This window comes from Pomacea canaliculata, linkage group LG1, assembly GCF_003073045.1.
Source record: "Pomacea canaliculata isolate SZHN2017 linkage group LG1, ASM307304v1, whole genome shotgun sequence".
Taxonomy (NCBI): Eukaryota; Metazoa; Mollusca; class Gastropoda; order Architaenioglossa; family Ampullariidae; genus Pomacea; species Pomacea canaliculata.
In genome coordinates this window covers 24,612,078-24,635,931 of record NC_037590.1, presented here as the reverse complement: position 1 = coordinate 24,635,931, position 23,854 = coordinate 24,612,078, and the positions used below count along the sequence as shown (strand labels likewise).

At 37.2% G+C, this 23,854-nt stretch overlaps 1 protein-coding gene across 2 annotated transcripts in view; it reads left to right on the top strand.

Annotated features, from left to right (window-relative positions):
• The window catches only part of LOC112556204 (dnaJ homolog subfamily C member 13-like), a 41,089-nt gene extending 17,506 nt beyond the window's left edge, over positions 1-23,583 (top strand). The window contains exons 24-55 of one of the 2 annotated variants that reach the window (XM_025224996.1): positions 129-198; positions 1,234-1,393; positions 1,611-1,775; positions 2,009-2,113; positions 2,212-2,414; positions 2,698-2,782; positions 3,105-3,305; positions 4,066-4,220; positions 4,411-4,612; positions 5,010-5,125; positions 5,316-5,394; positions 5,724-5,856; positions 6,116-6,300; positions 6,608-6,682; positions 6,987-7,103; positions 8,212-8,391; positions 8,733-8,903; positions 9,229-9,342; positions 10,174-10,290; positions 11,127-11,180; positions 11,403-11,529; positions 11,892-11,983; positions 12,456-12,555; positions 12,802-12,876; positions 13,296-13,496; positions 13,737-13,818; positions 14,764-14,980; positions 15,649-15,828; positions 16,016-16,156; positions 16,336-16,476; positions 16,736-16,835; positions 18,592-23,583. In XM_025224996.1, the coding sequence (XP_025080781.1) occupies positions 129-198; positions 1,234-1,393; positions 1,611-1,775; positions 2,009-2,113; positions 2,212-2,414; positions 2,698-2,782; positions 3,105-3,305; positions 4,066-4,220; positions 4,411-4,612; positions 5,010-5,125; positions 5,316-5,394; positions 5,724-5,856; positions 6,116-6,300; positions 6,608-6,682; positions 6,987-7,103; positions 8,212-8,391; positions 8,733-8,903; positions 9,229-9,342; positions 10,174-10,290; positions 11,127-11,180; positions 11,403-11,529; positions 11,892-11,983; positions 12,456-12,555; positions 12,802-12,876; positions 13,296-13,496; positions 13,737-13,818; positions 14,764-14,980; positions 15,649-15,828; positions 16,016-16,156; positions 16,336-16,476; positions 16,736-16,835; positions 18,592-18,689 (4,241 nt within the window). In that variant the 3' untranslated portion in view covers positions 18,690-23,583. The other variant, XM_025225004.1, reaches the window with a different exon arrangement.
• The last annotated feature ends 271 nt before the right edge of the window (positions 23,584-23,854 follow it).

Below are 23,854 nucleotides of genomic sequence, written 5' to 3'. Positions count from 1 at the left end.
TCAGTATATGTAGTTTCTTGTAAGGCATCATCTATCTTAGAAATACTTTACTGTAATATCTTTGATCATGGCTCCTTTAATGATAACATGATGGATGATAACATTCCTCATCACTAACTTATCTCAAGGTGATTACTACTTGCGCCTTTTGCTGGAAGAAGATGAAGAATCAGAGGAAACCAGTGCCATCAAGAAGTCGTGAGTGAACTTTATATTCTGGTGCTCTTCTCTTAAATCATGTCTGACATGGATTTATCTCTTTGTTACAATCATGTAAATGAGCAGAAGTGTTCTTAACCAATGCATTTTATGAGCAAGTTATAGCTTCCTATTCAATCACTGATATGTGAAGAATATTGACAAATGAAATATGCTTAACCAAAAATAATATTTTGCAGGTCTGTACATTATGCTTATATTGCCTAAATGATTTCAGTTTATGAATATGAATACAAAGACAAATAGTTTATTTGTTAGGCCTTTGGGCCCATTCATAAAGATTAGAATACAACATACTACAGGGAAAATATATATTACTCATTAGATGAAGAATATGACGCATAGGCATGTCTTTCTTATATTATGGTCAGAATATCTTAAGGTGTGTGACATAATGCCTAAAATTCCAAATCAAAGCTGCACCAAGGCATTTCTAGTGAATCTGTTAACATCTAAACTGAAAAACATTTCCCTGTGTGGTACAGACCAAGTTCTAAATCTGTCACTGCTGTTGGTAATATAATTCCATTCTTGGCAGTGACAATCAATAATCCTTTGCTTAAAACATTTAATACAACTGCTAACTGCTTTCACACCTTGATTTAGCCAGACATGTCCAAAAACTGATTTCTGTAGGAAAACAGAGACTGAATTTCCACATTTTTTGTTTTAATTTTCACACTTTTATAAACATGGGTGCTTAATTATTTATCATGGGTGCTTATTTAATTCTTAAATGATACAAAGTTAAATCCAAACTCTGTCCTTATATTAAATCATTATTTATAAAAATCAAAAAGTTTTTTGTGGTATGTGTATTAATATGGCTAATTTATGATTTTAAAAGCAATTTTGAATACCTAACAAGAATAAGTAAAAGGCATGGATTTTAAAGTCTGGAGTTTTTTTTGCACAGCATGTTGCTAGCAATATAGCCAACATTAGCAGTCAGACAAAATAATTTTATTAGTCATCTAGTTAGCACCCATCAGATATCTCCGGCATGTGTTACAGGTATGAATTTTTCAATGATCTGTACCATCGATTCCTGCTGACACCTAAGGTGCCTATGAAATGCATGTGTCTTCAAGCTATGACTGTGGTGTATGGGCGTTGTCATGAAGAGATCGGAGCCTTCAATGACACTCGCTACATTGTTGGTATGCTGGAAAGGGTATGTATTTTTCTTGGCACTTAGTAGCAGCATTCTTTTCTATGCCAATTGTTTTAAAATACAAATTTCCTAAAAACAGTGAAATGTTGAATATTTTAACAAGCTTTCTCTCATAGTAGGAGCAGTACTTAATCATGGATTGGATTTTTGTTGTTGTTGTTACCAGAGAATTACAATAAATATAAAATTTTTTTTAAATCTTACATTGTTTTTCCAGTGCACAGACAGATTAGAGCGTGATCGACTAGTTGGCTTTCTCAACAAGTTAATTCTTCATCAACGAAATGTTAAAGAAATGATGGACTCCTATGGAATTAAAGTACTAGTTGACCTCCTGACCCTAGCTCATTTACATACATCAAGAGCCACAGTCCCATTACAGGTTTGTGATAAACCATAGTCATGTAGCTTAAACTCAGTTTTTCACTGTCTTGCTCCAACTTTCAGTAGGAATAATGTATTCATTTCTACCTATTGTGGCAGAAAAGATGCACAAAATAACTTCAAAATATATTCTTTAAAAGATGATCACCATATGGTCTCAACACAAACTATGTGAGATCTAGATAATTTGAAGATTTCATTCTTTGAAGGGTTTTTTTTTTTTTAATTCAGAGCAATGTTATTGAGGCATCTCCAGACATGCGTCGTGAAAGTGAGAAGGAGTGGTACTTTGGAAATGCAGAGAAGGAACGTCTAGGACCATACAACTTTGATGAGGTTTGTTCTTGCATGGAAACTGATAATCTATATCATATATAGTAATGAGTCTTCAACTAATACAAAGATGGCGAATCTCCGTATTTATTATTTTATAGATGCGCGAGTTCTGGGACCAAGGTGTTATCAATGGAAAGACACGCTGCTGGGCTCAAGGGATGGATGGTTGGCGTCCCTTGCATACGGTACCTCAGCTGAAGTGGACACTGATGGCCACAGGGCAAGCAGCAATGAATGAAAGCGACCTTGCCACACTCATCCTGAATATGTTGATAAAGATGGCTGAGTACTACCCCAGCAGGTCAGCAATACTTTCAGTGTTTGTCCTCGACATTTGCAATTTATGTCGGCATTTATATACTTTGTGCAGCTATTAAAAGGATTCTTATGATGTCATTGTTGTGTATTTATATATATGTTGTATCTGTTACCATCACTGTTTTTGGTAGTAAATATAGCATGCTAACTTAAAAAAGAATGTTTACGATGTTCTCCTAGTTCAGGTCTCTGAAGGTCTTGCTATATAGCTTAGGAATTTCTCAGACAGCATCTTGATCATGTCACTTTTACTCCGTCTTTGGCAGAGATACTGATGGTGCCATTGTCCGTCCACTGCCACGCATAAAGCGTGTCTTATCAGATGCCACTTGTTTACCACACATTGTACAGGTGAGAACAGCATTTGATTAATGGATGTATATAAAGCCTATCTTATCAGATGCCACTTATTTAGCACACATTATTTAGATGAGAACAGCATTTGATGAATGGATGCAAGTTTGTTACTAGCCTTTTCAATGTTTCTCAATAATCTGAAAATTATTCTGTATTCCATTATTCTAGGTTTTTTCCCAGAGGAATATAAACCAACTATTTTATTGTTATCTTTATCTTTCAAAGGGTCACATGCTGTTTAGTAGGTTTTTTTTTTTTTAGTGTGAGATTCCCTGTTAGCAGAAAGCTTCATAAAAAACCCTGGTGTCATTTTCAGTTGTTGTTAACCTTTGACCCTGTTCTGGTGGAGAAGGTTGCAACCTTGCTGTATTTGATCATGCAAGACAACCCAGGCATATCAAAGCTCTACCTTTCTGGAGCCTTCTTCTTCATCATGATGTATACTGGCTCCAATGTCCTGCCTGTTGCTCGCTTCCTGAAGTATACACATCTCAAGCAAGCCTTCCGCTCTGATGAGGTAGGGGGAGGTATAGGGTGTTAGTGGTTAGACAAGAGAGTGTCATCACAATCGTTTCTCAGTACTTTATCTACCTTGTTCCTTCTTGTCTATTTTCCAGCCCACCCTTCTTCATGTCCCACACTTTTACTGTCTATACATTTTTCTGTACTTTTTTTTTTCACTTCTCTTCCCCTCCGTGTTCTCCTAAAACCATTTATTTTCTGCTCCTTCACCTGGATTTTAACAATAGTTTCACTTCTGTGTGTGATTTTTTTCATGGTTTTCACAACCCACATTTCCTTTGAATTCATGAAATATTTAGAACCATGACCACAAGATTTGTCATGCATAATCTGGTGTTTGGAGTTAGTACAAACAGAGAAGCTGATACAGAGAGATTGGAGCACAAACATCCAGGGTCAGAGGTGCACAGGCTAGAAGTTTGATAATGTGTAGTGCAGCAGAGTTGCTATAGTGGACCCGGCTGTTTTGACCCCATAAAAAGTTGGAGAGGGAAAGGAAATGGGTACTACTCTCTTTGAAATGTTGGCCTCAAAATAAATGCACCTCACTCCCAAAGATTAAAAGTTAATAGAAATACTTATCTTTTTCAACTTTAGTAGATGACATGACCATAGAAATTACACTACCTTTTTAACACTGTCACCCATAGACCTTCTTGCTGTAATGGTTAAACCAGAAGGCAATGTAAACCATCTGTGGACTTTTCAGGTAACTAAAGGGTTTATTCAATGTAATTCTTAAAATTCTGTGACAGAACAAGTCTTCAGACATCATGATCCGTAGTGTGTTGGGTCATATTCTTCCTGAAGCTATGGTGTGTTATCTGGAGAATTACTCAGCAGAGAAATTTGCAGAAATATTCCTGGGAGAGTTTGATACACCAGAGGCCATCTGGAACTCTGAAATGAGGTGAGAGTGTTGAAATAATGTGGCTGTTTCAAAGGCTAGAAAGAACACAAGACATGCCTCTTAAAACAGACATTATCATAAAACTGCAAGATTAACACATCACCTTGATGTAAGAAAGAAGAGATTGTTTTATAAACTGTTCTGATAGTTTCATGTTCTTTTTAACATGACAATGTTACGTCTGATGCAGGCGCATGATGATTGAGAAGATTGCTTCACATCTTGCGGACTTCTCACCCAGATTACAAAGCAACACACGGGCCCTCTACCAGTACTGTCCCATCCCCATCGTCAACTATCCACAGCTGGAGAATGAGCTGTTCTGTAATATATACTACCTCAAACACCTATGTGATACCACCCGGTTTCCAGACTGGCCAGTCAGGGATCCTGTGAGTTGTCCCTGTACACACTCTGTTAGAAGACTGTGCAGCTTATTATAATCATGGGTCTAATGGGGCAAGGGAAAGTTGAAGGAGCTTTATCCTTCATGGTACTGTACATCTGCCTGATATTTTACCTGCAAAGGCTTAAAGCATACATAACTACAAATATAGTGCAAAGCACATAAAAGACATACACTTGTGGCAGTACTCTGGTAAAGCAAACTTTAGGTAAAAGCCTTGCTGAAATGGTGTCTGAAGCTGCTGGTTGAAGATTGAGTGGAGAGGGGGAGGTGGGCTGAAAAAAGAATGAAGGTATTAACGTTCTCTGGCAACATCCAGTGTCAGCAGTTTTTACAAGAAGTTTGATTTAAGTATAGGATGTCTTAAACTTTGATCTTTGCAGGTGCGTTTACTAAAGGATATTCTCGAAGCATGGAAGAAGGAAGTGGAGAAAAAACCACCCACCATGTCAGTTGAAGAAGCCTATGCAGTTCTAAACATGTCTATAAGTGCTGGCGGGTATGTTTTATTTTAGAAGTTCCTGAAAGCAAAATGAGTGCCATAAGCTTTAAGTGTATTTTGTAATGCAAGCAAGAACTAGCAGACAAAATGCCAAAAGTAAGATGTTCTCCTTCATTAAAACAAGAGTTTGAAGATGTTTATGACAGAGATACGTGCAGTTTATTAACCCCATATATTTAATATGCAGGTATGATGAGTCCAAGATTCGAAAAGCCTACTTTAAGCTTGCTCAGAAATACCATCCTGACAAAAATCCTGAAGGACGGGTAAGTTTCTGCTTTCCAGAATTATCTACAGTTTGAAAATCTTTCCAAAACTGTTTGTTGTCTAAGAAATCTTGTCCATTGTCTTGTGTGAATATCACCGAGAGATAAAGTTATTGATGCAGACCTAAGAAAAAGATTTAAAAACAAGAGGTTAATCTGTTCATAAATAAGATAAAAGTTTTAGCTGTTAAAACATTCGCATAGATTTGAATAACATGACAACACCTTGGATTGATAGTGAAAAGAATGTTTGAGTAACCTGATGTCAGGCAGTAAAATGTTGAATGATAGGCTGCGTGCTTGACTGTCTTGTCTCTTGCTTTTGTCAGGAAATGTTTGAGCAAGTCAACAAGGCATACGAGTTCCTCTGCAGCAAATCAAAGGTCAAAGATGGTCCAGATCCTCACAACATTGTGTTGATCCTTCGTGCTCAGTCTATTCTTTTCTCCAGATATCAGACAGGTAAGTGTGATGGCAAGACCAGCAAGGGTTCTTGCCACAGGAGTAGGTTACTGGCTATTTTGAAATTAGTCCAAGTAAGCAAGGGATGCAGATAGTTATTTGGGAGGATGGGGTAATAATTTATCCCCCTGGGTTCACAGTGTCAGAATGCACAAAAGAGTATTAGATATTTGGCAAGTTGAAAGAGCACTAATAAGAAACCACAAAATCATTGCTGAAAGCCTTGAACAGCAAATATAGTGTGGATGCTTGTTTGCAGAGCTAGAGCCTTATAAGTATGCTGGATATCCAATGCTGATAAAGACAATCCGCATGGAAACTAATGATGAGCAGCTCTTTTCCAAGTCTGCACCACTGCTGTCAGCAGCTGCCGAGCTGGCCTACCATACAGTCAGGTGCTCCGCTCTTAATGCAGAAGAGCTCCGTCGAGAAAATGGCATTCAGGTCTGTTGCCTTTATGGCTTGATAGTGGCTGTAGTTTTGTTTCATTTGCTGTTCCAGAAAGAGTTTTGCTATCATACAAAAGCAGACCTCATTAATTACTGTGCTTTTGTGCAAAGCATATTGTAAATGTGCCAGAAACTGCTTTAAATATACCAATGTTCTTAATGAAGTTTTGCAGCAGCCATGACTGTTGCATTCAAAGCAGTCTGTGCTAATCTTAATGAAATATTTTCAAACAATCTTTTACTTGATTAATAATGTGTGTATGCATGCTGTACATGCATACTTATTCTTTCATATTTGATAGGTACTCCATGATGCCTTTACCAGATGTGTCAGTGTACTCAGTCAGTCCAGCAAACCAGATGATCTGGCTGTACAGGTGAGGAGCCTTTACTCCATTTGTAATATGGGATCAAATGAGCATCTTTGTCATAAAGCTTTGTCGTAAGTGCTAGACAAAGGTCAAGAGTTTGTTAAAAAAAAAAACCTTTTAAGTTTACTAAATAAAGAATGAAATCAAATACAGAAAACACAAAGAGGAACCAAAGAACAAGAGCTGAGAGTAACATATTGCAAAAGGAAGGTTGTTGTGAAAAAGGACTAGCATTATGGGAAAGGTGAACTTTATTATTATTATTATTGTTGTTGTGATAATTGATCATTTACTTTTGACTTTTGCACAGGTGTGCATAAATGTAGCACAGTGCTACACAGTGGCTGCACAGTTTGAGGGTTGTCGGGAGAAGATCCAAGAGTGCTCAGCCATCATTCGTGATCTTTGTCGAATTCTCTATTTCAAGGTAAACTGTTTGAAACTTGCTTTATTTTGTGGAGTTTGCACTTATAACAAAACAAACATAATGTATTATTATTATTATGTGCAGTTTATATTGTGCAGAATAACATTCATGTAAGAGCATGCACTTGATGTTTGACACAAAATCTAGATTATTATGCAGTAAATGAAGGAACAGAAAGATGGGCAATGATAAAAAAAAGTACCTAAGACAGAGAAGGAACATGTAACAGACAGTAATGACGAAGAGTTAGCTAAAAAGAACAGATAGTAGCAGTAAGAGGACTTTATTTAGGAGTGGTGCTTATGGAGAAGCTGTGTTTTCAATGCACATTTAAAAGACTCCATGATGGGTAAGTGGCAGATATATTAAAAAAAGGGAAGGGAGTGCCAGTGTTTTGTTGCACTTTAGCTAACGAGCAAATGAATGTACATCATTGTTTTGATGACAGGAGTAGACAGTGTACACATTTTAAGACCAACGCCTTCTGGTTGGAATGTAGGGAAAGACAAGTTACATGTGGAAAGAGAATGAAGGAGTGACATGATCCATTTCCTTGCTAGACATGCAGCAAAGTTCTGTACTTTGTGAAGTGTGCAAGTAAGGTACACAGGGCAACCAGAGAAAAAAGAATGACAGTGGTCAAGCACACAAACAAGAACATTAGCAGTTTGTCCAGAGAGAACATGTCCGACAGCATTAATCATACAGAGCTTAATAAGCAGAGTGACAGCTGTTTGTCAAGGGTCATATCAGCAGTGACAGCAAACATTCTGACAGATGACACAAAGGGAATCGTTGATAATTTTGGGTAATCAAATAGTTTGGGGTCAATTTTGTCATGCAGAAGAGCTTCTGTTTTTTCATCATTTGGGTTCAACTTTTTTATATCACTTATGCAATCATCTACAGTGTTGATGGCAGAGTAAGTCGCATACAGTGGTCTGAGACAGTAGACTTGCATGTTGTCAGCATAGGACCGATGACAGAATAATGCATCGTGCAGGATGACAGCAGTTTTGTGCATATGCATATGCAATAGAGGTGTATATATATGTGTGTATGTAGATCAAAACTGATCTCTGTATTCTGTTGCTGTTTCTGTCTGCAGCATCTAGCCCAGTTATGTACTGTGGTGACAGACTGTGTCAGTGCCTTCTGTATAGACTTCTGGCTGCAAACCAATCTCTTCCAGTCAGGAGTGTTGTGGCACCTGCTGCCCAATCTCTTCCAGTATGACTTCACATTGGATGAAGGTGGTGTGGAGAGGAGTCATGAAACAAACCAGCAGGTATGTTCAGTATTGCTTCTGTCCCAGTGTCAGGCTTTTATTCTTTTCATCTCACATCTCTATCCTAGTCCCAGGCTTTTTCTCACTTCATCTCACGTCTCTGTTCAACTGCACCTCTTATCTCTTTCGTACAAAAATGTATAGGTCAATAACATCCCTTGGACCAAGCAGAGTTTAGGACAGGGCATCCTGATAATATCATTTTGTGCTGATTCAGTTTTTTAAAATATGAAATGACATTAAATGAGTATTTTTTACATTTCACAAGTGTTTTTATATCCTTACTGCTGAGAAATGATGTTAATAGTGCTGTTTTTGACTTTACACTTGTTTGCATTCAGGAGAAAGCCAATCTGCTGGCTAAACAAAGTGTAATAGCCTGTGCTCGACTTGGTGGTTATCATGACAACCAGGAAAATGCTCCACCAGACAACCCCACAATTAAGAAATCACTGATGTCTTTATTGACACCTTACCTTGCTCGTAAGCTGGCCAATCCCAACACTTCTGAGGTAAGCTGCCTTTTTTTCTTAACCACCGTCTCATGATTTGATCTCATCTGAGGTCACGTATTTCTGTTCCAAGTTTTCATGGTGGTATGGCTTTCTCAAGTGGTTTTTAGGAACTTTTTCAAGAAGGTCCAAAGTGCAAAGCCACCACTTAAGCTTTCTTCACAGCTTTTATAGCATTGTCCTCAGCTGTTACTTTTACTTGCTTAAGAGCCCAGTGAGATGTGCTTTTATCAACACACCAAACTTTGTTGAAATTCTTTAATTTTTCTGTATCTATGTGCATGTCTTTGTGGATTGTGATTTGAAACCTTTAGGGTATTTGCAGCTATTGAAGATTCTCAACAGTAACACTGAAAATCCCTACCTGATCTGGGACAATGCCACACGAGCACAACTAGTTGAGTATCTGGAAGACAACCAAACACGCATGATCCGAAATGTAAGCAGTACTGGGGCTTTATTATTATTATTATTTATAGCCATAAGATGCTTCTGATAATCTCCCACAAATGAGATTTTGCATGTTTCATTAGTAAGTCTGTTAGAGACTACCATGCACAGCTGCATCTACTCTGAGGAAAGTCTTGTAGAACTAATCTGACATATGGCAACAAAATCTGAGTGACATAAATGATTAACTTTAGTCCTAAGTGACCTTGTTTCAAGAGCTATTCATGGCCATGTGCTAAGTGCTTAAAAGCTATCACTTCTCATTGAAGAATGTTTGACAGTTAAGAAAGAGTGACCAGACTGTTATCATCAGGACTTTAGTCAAGCTTTTAATTTTTTTTAATTCATTAACTTAAAAAATATTTTTTTTTATAACTTTAAATTACTTTAAATGTAAAATTGTGTAGTTTGAGCATGCATAAATCTTTATTCAACTGTATCAGTTTTTATTCATGCTTTATACAGCAGAAACTGACTTAACTCTAAACAATTGGAATTTAAAATGGGCAAGGTTTGAGCAAGAACTTTTTTATGATTATTATAAATAATCTAAACAGCAAATAAACTATTAATGTGTCAAGTTCTGTTTGCAGAGATAGTTAAAAAATGTATTCATCTTTAAAAGACCTTCATTTAAAAAAATAAGTTTTTTTGGTGGTGTTCATATTCAAAGACAAAAGAAAATTGATAGTTCGGGTACCAAAACATTCTGCCAGGTAATCATCGAGAGAGAGAAGAGAGCAATGGGAAAAAAAAATGCTAAAGCCTATGCAGTATATAAAATATATGCAGGATACAACAAGCTGATTGTATTTTGCAGGGTGAATGTGACCAGACCTTTGGGGCAACTTTTGAATTTGAGGCTCATGCCAAAGAATTGATTGTGGGTGAGATCTTTGTACGTGTCTACAATGAGCAGCCTACGTTTCCTCTGGAGGTAACACCCTTATACATTGACAAGTATTTTCTCGATCAGTGGTTCTCAAGGTGTGGTCTGTGGACGACTTGTAGGCCGCACGCATAAGTCAGGGAGTCTGCGGCTGGCAGTCATCATATGTCAGCAAAAGGATGTTTGAATCACCAGATACACTAATTAGTCGAGTATTGATTTCCCAAGCGTTTTAATTTTATCAATGCCCAACTGCTTGTTCAGATAAAACGGTCGCTTACCAACTAAGTCTTTATGTTACAGCGCAAGCATTAACTTCATCATCCGTTACCCTTAGTAACGCAGTGTACTTTCTTATTTTTAATTTTTATGTGTACTTTGTGAAGTATGTAATTTTATGTAAGCTTATTTCTATATTACTGTCACAAAATACATTTAGTTTTCAATTGTAATGAGATGAATGTGGCAATTTAAATTTGAAATTCACGGTACATGGGATTTTAAGCCTTGGTGGTCCACTATATTTTTTTACTTTAGTAACATGGTCCGCAGTCCAAAATACTTTGAGAACCACTAACCTGAATGAGGTTTACTGACATTATTGTTGATAGTTTATTCCATATTTTGACACTCTTTCTAAATTAAATTTTTGCTGTTGTCTGTCATCAAGTTTTACAAGTTAAATCTAACATTTTCTTTCTGCCAACATTAGCTGTTTTACATTCTTTTTATTCCCCAAGTTTGTTAGACACATTTTTAATAGTTCTTACAAGCCCAAATAATTTCTTGATTGCATTGTATATGTTATTTAGTGTTCATGTATATCATAAATATTTGTAGCATTTTAAAAATCCAATATGCAATTTTTTTCCTGTATTTTACAGAATGCCAAAGGCTTTACTATTGATCTTCTAGACTTTCTTGGTTCCCAAGCCCAGGTAACTCTGCATTAGCATACTTAATAACAGTCATCCTATACCCCATTTAGAAAAACTTTATATGTTAAGTTCAGATATTTTCTTTTTTTGAATGGTATGTCCCTCTTAGGAAAGCATCTTTTTCATATTACATTTCCCATCCCTATTGTGCATGATTAAACTGCAACCATGTCTATATTTTTGTCAGTTAATCTGTCAGCCATACTGTGCTTCTCTCTCCAGTACCTTCATTCCCTGATGATGCTGCAGCAGCAGTCCCAGCCCACAGCCAATATGGATCAGTCACAGCGACTTGCAAGGATTGAAATGGCCTTGGAAGGGCTGCGCAATGTCATCAGAAACAATCCAGGTAAGGTTTAAGAAAAAAATTCTGGGTCAGTCTTGATATCAATGGATGGTTGTGCTGTAAAGAGAATCGGTAGAATAACTATTGTGTATTTTTACAATTTCTTTTAGCACACGCCACAAACAGTCTTTGGTGGTTGAAGTCATTTTGTTCATAACAGCTACCTTGTTTACCTTTTTTCATCATCTTTGGTATCAGTATTATTATGCTTTATGTTGCTATTTGTTAATTTTTTTGGTGTGTTTGTGCTTGTATAAATATTTATTTTATTTGTTTAATATTTTTGAAAGTATATTTTGAATGAGTAATGTAGTCTGTTTATTTTATAGTCTGAGTTGTACAGTGTGCGCTGTCATGTGTGACAGGTGTAGAGATTCAGTGTATCGGCCATTTTAAACTGCTGTTTTCTCTGCTGAGACTTGAGAACTGTGCAAACATGCAGCAGTTCACTTTAGAGGTGAGGCTACTCTGTTTATGTTGGCTCAGAAATACTGCTAGTATATTTGCAGTACAGATACATCTAGGCAAAAACACGGCTGTACAAAATCTCTGAGTTTGTTTGAATTGTGTTTGTTCATCATTGTGAAAACTCATTGACATCCACAAGTATTCCCTTGCCATCTCTCTGCCTTTCATTCATGAATGCACACATGTATACACACACTCTCTCTGTGTCACTGACACCCTCACATGGCCACACATTTATTCAAGCTACAGCTTAGTGTACCTTCTGAACAAAGGTACATGGCACACTATGCCTTCAAAAACTGAGCATCTGTACAGAGAAAATTTAGATCTTATTAGATTTTGCAGACTGCATTATTCACTTTAGTCTGATCATGGCTTAACGTGTCTGTGATCATGGCTTAACATGTCTCATTATGGTTTGACATGTCTGTGATCTGTCGGTAATGACGTGTATTTGTCAGGTCCTGAACTGTGTCACAACCAACCAGGAATGTGTGAAGGACATAGGTGCCGCAGAGGTTCTGGGGTACCTCCTGTTTGCTCTTCAGAGCTTACAACAGTGTAAGTTTCTGCTTCATGCTTTTTTTTCCTCAAACTGGGAAAGGAGGGTGTTTTCTGTGAGGGTTGTGTGTGTTTGTTGGTGCCTGCATGTTCACTGTAGCTATTTCCATGTGTACGGGCACATGTTTGCTGTATTTCCATGCAGCCGTGTGTTTACTGTAGGCATTTCTGTGTGCATTTCCATGTGTGTGTTTTCATTGTAGGTATTACCATGTAGACACATGTTCATTATATTTCCATTTGCAGGTCAGCTGCTGGCACTAGAAACACTCTTTGCACTCATGTCCAACACCAAGATTGTTAAAGAGTCCTTGGTCAAAGGTGAGGTCAATAAGCAACATGGCAGTGCTAGACAAGACAAACATGAGCTTAGCTAAGTGTTTCCAGAACAGTTACAATGTCAGGAAGCAACCTTGCAATGATGTGGGAGAGACACTTTGAGCTTCCTGTCTTTGCTATAGTCGCTCACTTAGGTGAAGAAAGACTATTGTAGATTAACAGCTGTGGTCATTCATTGTGGGGAAGAAACACAATGGTAGAGTAACAGCAATAAATCTCTCTCTTCCTCACCTCCATTTGTTTCTTTTTTTTTCTGAGATTGTCTCCCCTTCTATCATTTCTTCCCTCTACCTTTGCATCTCACACTTTTCTGTCTCCCTGCCTCTTATTCCGTGTTAGTTAAAAGCATTCTTACCAAATCACTCAAACAGAATAAAAACATGTAAAATGTTTACCTGCAGGAGGCCTAATATACTTGTTAGACTTGTTCTGCAATTCTTCCAACCCTAATGTGCGTGAGAAAACTGCTGAGCTGCTGGGAAAGATGCAGTCTGATAAACTGGTTGGTCCCAAGGTGCGAATCCTGCTGACAAAGTTTCTTCCAGGCATCTTCATGGATGCTATGCGGGACTCGCCTGAAGCCAGCGTGCACATGTTTGAAGGTGGGTCCATATTCTTAAAATCAGGATGGAAGAGATGTGCCATCTGACACACACACACACAAAAAGGAAAATGAAACCAAGGATTAAGGATGGAGAGAAATATCTGATGTGGCAAATAAAGATTTCAAAACTTAGAAAGGGTGGCTTTTGAGATGATAGCTTGCACCTTTTAATGCTGACTGTTGAGTTGGACTTTTGTTGTGATAACTCACATTTCTCAGAGCTGGCTTTTATTTATAGGCACTCATGAGAACCCAGAGCTGATCTGGAATGATGATGCCAGAGAAAAAGTCTGTGGTACTGTTAAAAAGCACATGAAAAGGTGAGTTACAAGCGCTGTAAAATACTGTAAATTCTGTTCTTGATTATCAGTGGACCAAACAGTTTGGTTTCTGAAGCCTTCGGCTTGTGTTTCCATTAACTTCATGATTGGCCATTGAAACATGACAGGTGCCTTAAATATGTTTGTGGTACTGAACATAAAGATCTAAAATTATGAAAGAACAAATGAAAAATACTTTAATTCAGTTATGACATTGTATAGGAAATAAATTTAAAGTAATGTAACTCTATAGAGAATTTATTTCACTTTTGAATGGAGCAGTTCCTTTCCTAGAAAAGCAGAAAGTTCTTGAGGAAACAATTTTCAGAATAACTGTTGGTCAGCAGCAAAAGCTCAGGCCTTACTGAAATTGAAATTTCAGTGCATCAGGATTAATTAGAGTATTGAAGATTGCACAGAGCTATTAGGGTCATGAACTTTCACTGCTCAATATGACGCAGACATTCTCAAAAGTGAAATGTGTGATGATAGGGAGAGTTTGGTCAGCTCCCACTGATTCTGTGTCTGCATACATGACCACCTATTGAGACTGTCCTTTGTTGTTTCGGCTGTGCAACTTCTGTATGCTGCATTATGTGAATAAATGGTGATTATATGCAGGTCTGAACTGTGTTTGGGGATCTGGTGGGCAGATATGAATGTGTTGTTATTGTTGATTGTTGTTGTGGTTCTAACCTTTGCTGCTACTAATTGCCCTCTGAGACAAATTTTTATCTTATGTGATCTAACTTTCGTGCTAAACTTTTAAATACATTTCAAGCCTCTTTGTCACACATCATGCATATGCTTGCAAACAAAAAACAGATTGACAGATGAAGACAGGCCTGCAATTATAGAGTTGCACAAATGTCAAATACCATTGATCATGCTAGATGCTACTGCGCATGTCAGCCAGACATCTGGAGCTCATTGTTCTTTTTACAGCCACCTCCACAAGCAGAGAGAGAACACGGATGCCAAGTGGTCGATACCAGAAGATTTTGAGGTGATTTACTCTGACGCACAAGGAGAGCTGGTGGTTGGGGGTGTGTTTCTACGCCTGTTTGTCAAAAACCCAGCATGGGTACTACGGCGTCCTAGGGAATTCTTAACAGAACTTCTGGAGAAGTGGTCGCAGCTGGTCAGCATGACAAATCCAGATGTAAGTATATTTGAGGAATGAGAGATGTGCAAAACTAAGCATATGTTTTTATCAGCTACATGTATCTGGAGATATGATGTTGATACATGTGGATGTTCTGCATTTTTGTAGGCCACTTAAGGTAAACTGAACATTGTTTATAGTGATTAAGTAAGCATCTTAAACATTGAAAAATCCCACAACAAGACATCTTACCACCAAAAAAGGTCATCATCACTGCCTTTTGCTTTGTCAAATCTTTGCACTGCCTCTCCTTTTATGTGTATCTCTTTCTGTTTTTTCATACGTTCTCATTCTCTGCTTTAAGTGCGTGCGTGCATGCATGCACACTAGACCATATATTTTTAAGTACATTTATCTTACAAAGAAAAGCACGCATATTCTAGAGAATAATGTGTCATCATCATATCTCATCGAGCAGGGAGTTGTTTGTTTTTTTAACATGTTACACCAGACTAAATATTGTCAGGTCGATATTTTAAGGTGCCATGTACCTTTTCATTCCATCTGTATATGGTTTTGTGTACAATTTATCTGCACAATGAATATTCATGCAGTCTAAGTTATGGTAGCTTTTCAAATACCACAAGAAGACTGGGAAGTGGAGTGAGAAGGTGGACATTCTCACTGCATGCCTGCATCTGATGAAGTAGCCTTGCTGTCTACAGGGGGAGACACTGGAGACAGTAACAACTGCTGTCATCTGCCTGTGTGTTTCTCAGCCATCACTGCTGGATCACTTACCTCAGCTAGGCTACATCAACAAAATCTTTAGCGTCATGAGTGTCGACAACAATGCCATCCCCAAAGCTGCCATACAGATAGCTCACCAGCTGTCATCTAATGAGGTACAGTGCTGCATTGGAGTGTTGCTGTCAAGTATTTGTAAAGCAATTGTCTGTATATGGGTTGTGAAGTAAAATGGAGATATTAGCATACTTATAGTCCTCAACCAAGTTCCACTGTTTTCATGAACATTAAAAAGTTACAGACGTTGCATCTTTATAAATTTTTGTTTTTTGTTTTTTTGGCAAGCTATGTGTGCGGAGTATGGGGACATTTGACTGCATTGGACCCCTCAAATCAGGAATGAAGTCTCGGAGGGATATGATATCCCTAGTTGCTGAAACTCTTGCAAGGATGTTTGAGAAGGGGGAAGAGGACCTTGTTGGTCAGGTTAGTCTTTCTGTGAATGTTAAAAGAAAGCTCCAGTGTTTTAAAAGAAATTAAGAAGCATTCTCCCAAGAATCTTCTTGCTAATAAACACTCCAAGCATTTTGAAAGTATTGCAAAAATTTGAGATCATCTCAACTTTAATCACCTGATCAGTAAATGGTCTGAGTTGTCTATAACAGGCCTTGAAGTCAGATTTGCTGCCTTTCCTTCTTCGTCTCTTGGAAGGGGGTTTGGAGGCTGTGGAAAATCCTGCCTCCACCAAAGCTCAGATAGTGAAAGCCCTGAAGGCTATGCAGCGCAGTTTACAGTACGGTGAACAGGTAATTGAAAATTGGAAATCCTTTACAGTAGACAAGTCATTGAAAACTACATGTAATAATCTCATTGGTTGGCTAATTCTGTATATCTGACCATCATTATTTTTTTATGGCAAGACAAAAATAATTTGTTACTGCTGCACTCAAAACTATTTTAATATTAGTATGTATATTTTATATTCTGATAAAAAGGGGCTCTGCTATTCATTTTATTGATTTTTGTGACAGCTGTCTGAGGCAAATGCTGTGCGTGTGTTTACAGATAACTCAAATCTTGGACAAGTCGCCTGTGTGGAAGGAGTTCCGTGACCAACGTCATGACCTGTTCATCACAGACTCCACCATTGCTGGCTACCTGACAGGTATGTACAAATGGAGGATGCCTTGTACAGGGCCTCCCATGATTTCTTATTTATTGTGTGTGTGCTAGGGAAGAGATGTTGTCTTAATGACAGTGTATTCAGCTGCAAGCAAGGTGCCAAGGTAAACAGTTTTTATGCTTGTCGTCTGACTTGTAAATTGTAATTAATTTCTTCACAAATTAACACCATAAATGGCGGATGTTTATTGACTTCAGTAATAGATAAAATATGTTCTGATAGTTTTTCCATAATCTTGGTGGACCTTTTGACTTATGGTCTGATGTTTTTAACGTCACAAATTATGCCTTTAGTCTGATAATAATGATTTCCCATTTGTGTCAAACATGAGGTATTGATTTTGGTGTCCATGGGCAGACACAAGAAGAGTTTTGGACTTGACTATCAATCAAAAAAATATTTAGGTGTCAAATTTTGCCTACTGTCCTGTCAACTCTAAGGACATGCAGACAGAAACTTTTTAACATGGCTAGATATGATATTTTATTTATGTTGCATCCTTTTTGTATGCCTGCAAGAAACTGACAGGTCTTGGCTACTATTTTGTTTCTGTAGATTTCTCTTCAGAAGCAGGTAATGCAGCATGGTCCCTGCTGTGTCTTCCATGTTGCAACTTAACCAACATACTAATATTTTATTGACAATCTAACTTATCTAACAATCTGCTAGTGTTGTACATACGTGAGAAAGAGTAAGAAAGTGCGTATACATGTGTGTATATATTTTTGTGAGCTAAAGCAATAATAGTGAGAGGATTTTGCTTTATTATCAGGCTTCATGACATGGCATTAGAAAAGAAGCAGTTGTATACCTTGTGGTCCTATAATTAGCTCTGTCCTAGTACCAGTGCACAGACAGTAAAGTTTGTTTTCTGTCTTGGGGTGTATAAAGTTCATTTGTTGGTAAGATAACTAAAATTAATGTTCTGAGCAGCCCTGGAAATGATTAGGAATAGTTTCCAATAAATAAAATTTGTGATCTTAGCCTTTAGGGTCATGAGGAGGCTTGAGGCAAAACTTAGGTCTTGAATGTGCCATTTTCAGGTTTTCACAAACCCTAATATATTTGCCTGGCTTGTATTGGTAATAAGTTGAAGTTTGTATAGAATGCCTTTTATTAACTCAGTTGATATTAAAAGGACCTTTTTTGCTTCCTAGTCAAGTTCTTGTGCAGCAGTGGGCAAGAGTGTTGGAGGCATGTGCTTGTATACATGTACAGGAATGTACATGGGGAAAATATTTAAATATTAAAAGTCTTTCCTATGACTTTTATCTTTTTAAATCCAGCCTTTTGGATGTCATTACCGATGCACACAGTTAAACAATATTTTAATCTCATTTTTAAGAAGCAGAATATTTTTTTTATATGACATTAGTATTGTGATTGACGTTTGGTTTTGTTGTAGAGCAGATAAAGGATTTGCACATTAAGGCCAGGCCTTTCATATACCATCCTTGTTTTTTCAAATGAGAAATAAAAAGTGCTTTTAGAAAGGCGACACTTTTGGTGGTCTTATTGGACTTTCAATTGTGTCAAGGATCTTTTGTAAGGCAAGGTAGAAACTTTTTGTTATCAGAGTTGATTAGAGGATTTTCTTTGATGGCGTTTTGGATATTAAATATATTCTAGGTCTCAATACAAAACATGTAAATTTATGTTTCTCTCAGTTACTAGGAATTTATCAACATTATGCACTGTCATCGATGGCTGTCATTATGTCTGGTGTTATTCCATGCAGGAGGCCCGAACATCGCTGGCTATCTCACCTCAGGAAACATGCGTCCTAACCTGCCTGATGCCCCGCCCCCGCTGGAAGCTGATGCACATCATGAGTGAGGCATCTGTCAGTCAATGCACTGGAGAGATTCTGAGGCAAGGCTGTGCCTATGAAAACCAAGTAAATGACTGGTTAACATTCACCAGAGCCAGAAACCCGTAGCTGCTACAGTGTTGGTTGCCATGGCATCAGTGGCAGGCAAATATCAAAGGTGGCATTCTGTGGAGCAGATGTCGAACATTTTTGGTGAGAGAGGACGAAACACCAAAGGCTTGGCCTGCTGTGTAACTCTGTAACAAGACGCATTGTGATCTTGTTCCTGTGAGTACACTCGGACACTCCAAATGCTGTTTACTGTTGGTCTTTGCTGAAAGTTGATATGCCAAAAGACTTTTGAGAGGAGGGTGATTGACAGATACAGAATGCTGTATTCCCAAGTGCTGTGTTAATTTTTCCATTTGTAGATATAACTTGTTGTGGATGGTTATGACTGTTTCATCATCTTGTTATCAAAAAATAAAATGAATTCAGCGAAAGGAGAGCCTCCAGCACAATTGTCATTTGAATACTGGAGACTACACTGCAGAGGATCCCATCTGCATGAGTAGCTGTGTGCTGTGCTGACCTTATGTACAAAAAGTACAGCCAAGTTGAGATTCCTGTCACTAAGAATTGGGGTATCTTCAAATGCTTTAAAAACTGAACATTATTTCACGTCTTGCTTGGAGACAATAGAACTGATGACTTGTGACTCATGCAACAGGTCAAAATCTGTTATTAGCTCAACAATTCACCATAACAGGTCAAGGTCTGCCATTAGTTATTCCTAAAATCGTTGTGGTTTAAGTCTACTACTAGGTATTACATGTGAAAGTGCTATGTATATTATTACCTACATAGAAGTTTCAAGTACACAGGATGCAAGTGACTGCTTCTGAACCACTTTTAATAATAATAATAGGATTTATACAGCGCATTTCTCCACATGGAGATAAGCTCAATATACTTTACAAGATGATTTTTCATCAGCCTTCACCTCTTTAACTAGTAATGGTGACTTCCAGGTTCAGTCACCATGTGTGGTGCATGGAAATTTATGTGATTATAATAAATAATCAAATGCATTTTCATGCACCATGAAATATACACTTTCTGGGTACAACTAGCTGTCACCTTGCCTATTTGTGTTTGAATGTATGAAATTTTTTTTTTATTTTTCGTCAGGTTTGCACTAATCTGATAAATAATGTTGGAACAGAATGTTTTATTACAGCATATGAATAGTCCTGTAAATTTAAAATTGCAGCACAAAGGCTATCAAAGCAGAATCCTCCCAGTGTCGATTTCCTACAGGCCATAGCAGCACAGTAACAGCGAATTCATCTTAATTTAATTTGTTGAATACTTTGCTTATGTTTACTAAGTGTGTGTCCTTTTATTTTCCGTTTTGCTCAGTTCATACAGACAGTTCTCTTAAATGATATGTAGGTGTTGAAACAAGATTTGACTTGGTTGAGAAGAATGGCTTGGGTTGGAGTTGCAGAGGAATCACCAGCTACAGAACATTAAGTGAATATTATCCATTCACCAGAGCTGTTATATAACACCTGGGACACAAGTTTCCTATTCTGCTAGATTTTTATTACAGCTGTGATTGCGGCAACAATGCCTTTCAGTTCACAAGAAATCAGTTTGATATCTGTTCATATATATTGAATAAGTTTGTTTACATGTGCATCTGTGCAAAAGCAGTAGCTGTGTTAGAACAGAATTTTTTGGGGCAGCAGTCTAGCTATTTCATTGCACAATGTGATGGACAGTACTGAAGCTGGAGGAGCATGCTAGAACTACTCAGTTGGAAGCATAGGGAAACTGCTATCTGTCTCTTAATAGCAGATGTCTTCAGGTATCAATGTCTCAATCCTTTGATTGTGTGACTAACAGTTTTGCAAATCATTTGTGTTTTTGAGTGGCTGCAAGTAGGTGTGTGCCATTCCACTTTGTACAGCAAAAACAGTTTAGCATATCTGAAAATGCAACCAACATACAACTTATTTTGGGTAGCAAAATTCTTTATCATGTCCCATTCATCTTGACCAAAAAGCAACCATCATGAAAATTGCATCAGTATAAAACATATTATTAGAGAAGATCTCAAAACATTTGTTTTTCTCATAGGGATCTTTAGTTATAAATGTCAAAGTGCTGTTTTGGTTCCATTTAGTAATACAAGTTTTGAAAAGGGGCTTTAAGAATGAAGAGTTAGGGGGATGCATCTGTGAACAGAACCTTGTCTTGCTCAGCCCTTTAGTCAAAGCTGTTATGTGTCTAGAGGCTTAGTACAGTGCATTATTTCAGGTGTGCACAGCTCCTATGCTTAGCCTCCTTCCCCTACATCTGCCAGTTTCTTGTGAGTGAGCTCCACTTCTGTTATTGCCATCCTTTGTATATACAGTATCTTGCTATTACAATGATATTTTTGGGTGTAATAATTTGGTCCACCATACAGTGCAAATATGTAACACGCAATTATTGTAGCAACACGCAATAAGTTTTCTTCAAAGTTATCAAGTTTTTTTTTATTGGTTTCTTTGAAGGTGACATACCTATTAAAGATGATTTGTTTTTAAAGGATCATGGATTGAGTGAATGTATGTATTCACATGTGAAGCACATATCCTTTTTTTATGCATGATTATATAGCACGACTTTTTGTTACAAATGTACTTAAAATAGTTATGATTACAAGGTTTTCTGAAAAGTAGTACAAGTTAATCAGTGGGTATGTTAACTCAATTTGTTTACTATTCACCTCTTTATGAAGAGCTTATTTCTAGGAATATTCCAGATTATGCTTGTTATGTGCATGGACATCCCTGAACTTTGATCCTAGTCAGTTTTTGTTTTGCCTTGTATTTTAATTGATTGCTGAAATCCATTGTTCCATGGAAAGGAACGAGGCATCATTTTAATGAATGAATGTGACCGAGTACAATGGCTGGATTGTGCAAATATTGGTGTCATCTTTCCTAGTGCAAAAATGCCAAATGTTAGTAAAATGGTCCTTTGGCAAGATTTATATACAGAAAAAAGCAATTATGAATGGTAGTTTTTATGTATTGGAACAGCAATTATGAAAGATTGTGCACTCCACTCCTCCAGGAGCAAATTTAAAGTTCAGCTGAAGTCTGAAAATATTATGGTGGGTCTTGAAGGTAAAGAGTGATGGCCACCATCAGAAATATGCCACAGGAGTTTGTAGCATCATCAAAGACCACTAGCAGGATCTATTATTCTTAACTTGAGACTACTGTTTGGACTGCTGGGTAATAGACAAGTGGACTTTTACACACTTTAATGCAGTACCACACTCTAAAGCATATTAATCCACAAATACAGCATGCATTGCATTGTCCACTAACACTATTTTTTTTAAAGTGTTGTTAGTATCCAAATTGTGTGAAATAAGTCAGAAGATGGCATGGTAAGGTCCCCATGTGCTCATTCTGCATGTGATTAATTCTTCAGGAAACTGTCATCTGTTGTTTTCCAGTTCTTACATCTGATATATAGAATTAACCTTTTAAGATGCTTCTTTATTTTCTGTTTTACTGAGATTGGGAGGTTGCATATTTGTAGGTCTACATGTGTAAGTGTATAATTTGTACCTGGTCCTTCTTGAGGTACCATTTACTCTCTGTATGCAATTTTTAAAAGAACAAAGGACCATAATTTTGTGGTATGTTGAAACAAGAAACCATGAAATGTGTGTGTGAAGAATAGAAGGCAAGCATGAAAAAAAGGCCTCGGAGAAACAAAGCACATGGCAGTGCTACCCAGCTACATGGGAAACTTTTTTTTTTTTTTTTAAGTTGAACCACAGTTTTGAAATAGCTCTACTTGATCTGGCTTCATGCCCTTTTCATTGGCAGTCTTCATGTTTCTGTACGTTCATTTTGTCATCAGTCTGTATAAGCTCTCTAATATCATTGTTATTGATTGGTGAACAGAAGCCTGCATTGTAACTCTCTAAATAAATGGTACTCAGCATTTCATTTGCGCACAAACTGAAACACATTATTTGGCTACAGTTCGCCCTTCTGACCACACCCTGTGGCTGAATATTGTTACTGTCTGCTTACAGGATAATTAAAACAAAGTTTTCACACAACAATAAAGCAATGTAGAGTGGCAATATTTTAACTTCTTACAAAGTTTATTTTTACTTGCATGACTAAATACACATTAATCCAGTAACGGGAAGGTTTGATACAGTTCTGTTCTGTAGTGACAGCAACAGCACATTAATATTCAGCTGTACATTAAGCTAAGACCCCTGGAAACTACACCAGTCATTAACCCATTTATGCCAGAGGTTGACATTTTTGAATTTATGCATGAAATTCATGTATGTGGCCTACAGAGATATTCAATGAACAAGAATTTGAAGTTTAAAAAAAAATCTGTTCCAATAACAGAACATGAGACATAATGGATTAATGAGATGCACTGAAAAATCACTAGCACTTTACTAACGATGCCTTTAATATATTATCAGTTAAGTGTGACTAAAACTTACACTTGTTTCCTTTCTTTAAAAATAAGTGTTTACTGAAACTAAACACCGACTGCTCAGTGTTCATTTCCATAGGCCGTCGGATGTACACCACAGTATTTCATCCTCCATCTGTTTCATGTTCTTATGTACTATGTATTCATTTACTTCTGCAACTACTGTTTTTTTTTAAATATAAATTATATTTTTGCACACTGATGCCCAAAGGATGCCAGTTTCAGAAAAGACTGACCAGTTGAGATGTTTTGTTTTTTAAATTACAGAAAATCCCAATACCAGGAAAATGTCTTTGTTGAAGAATTAAGCTGTCTGAAAATGTTTACAATAAAATTCTGTGCCAAGTTAAAATCACTGATTAAATACTTGCATCATTGAAACGTTTTGTGTTTAAAGAGACGCTATGATGATGAGAGACATTTGCTCATTACAATGTCTGTTTATCTGTCAGCCTTTGCCAAACAAAACAAAAACGGTGCAGATGTATGCCCTTAACTAGGCTCTATTGCCTGTATAATGACCTAAAACTGGTGAAAATAATCATGATTCATGTCTACCAGTAAACTGACAAATAATTGTATTAACATACAGCACCTCAGCATGGTGGTTTATTAAAGGACTTCAATCTTTTTCAATAGCAAGCATTTCATG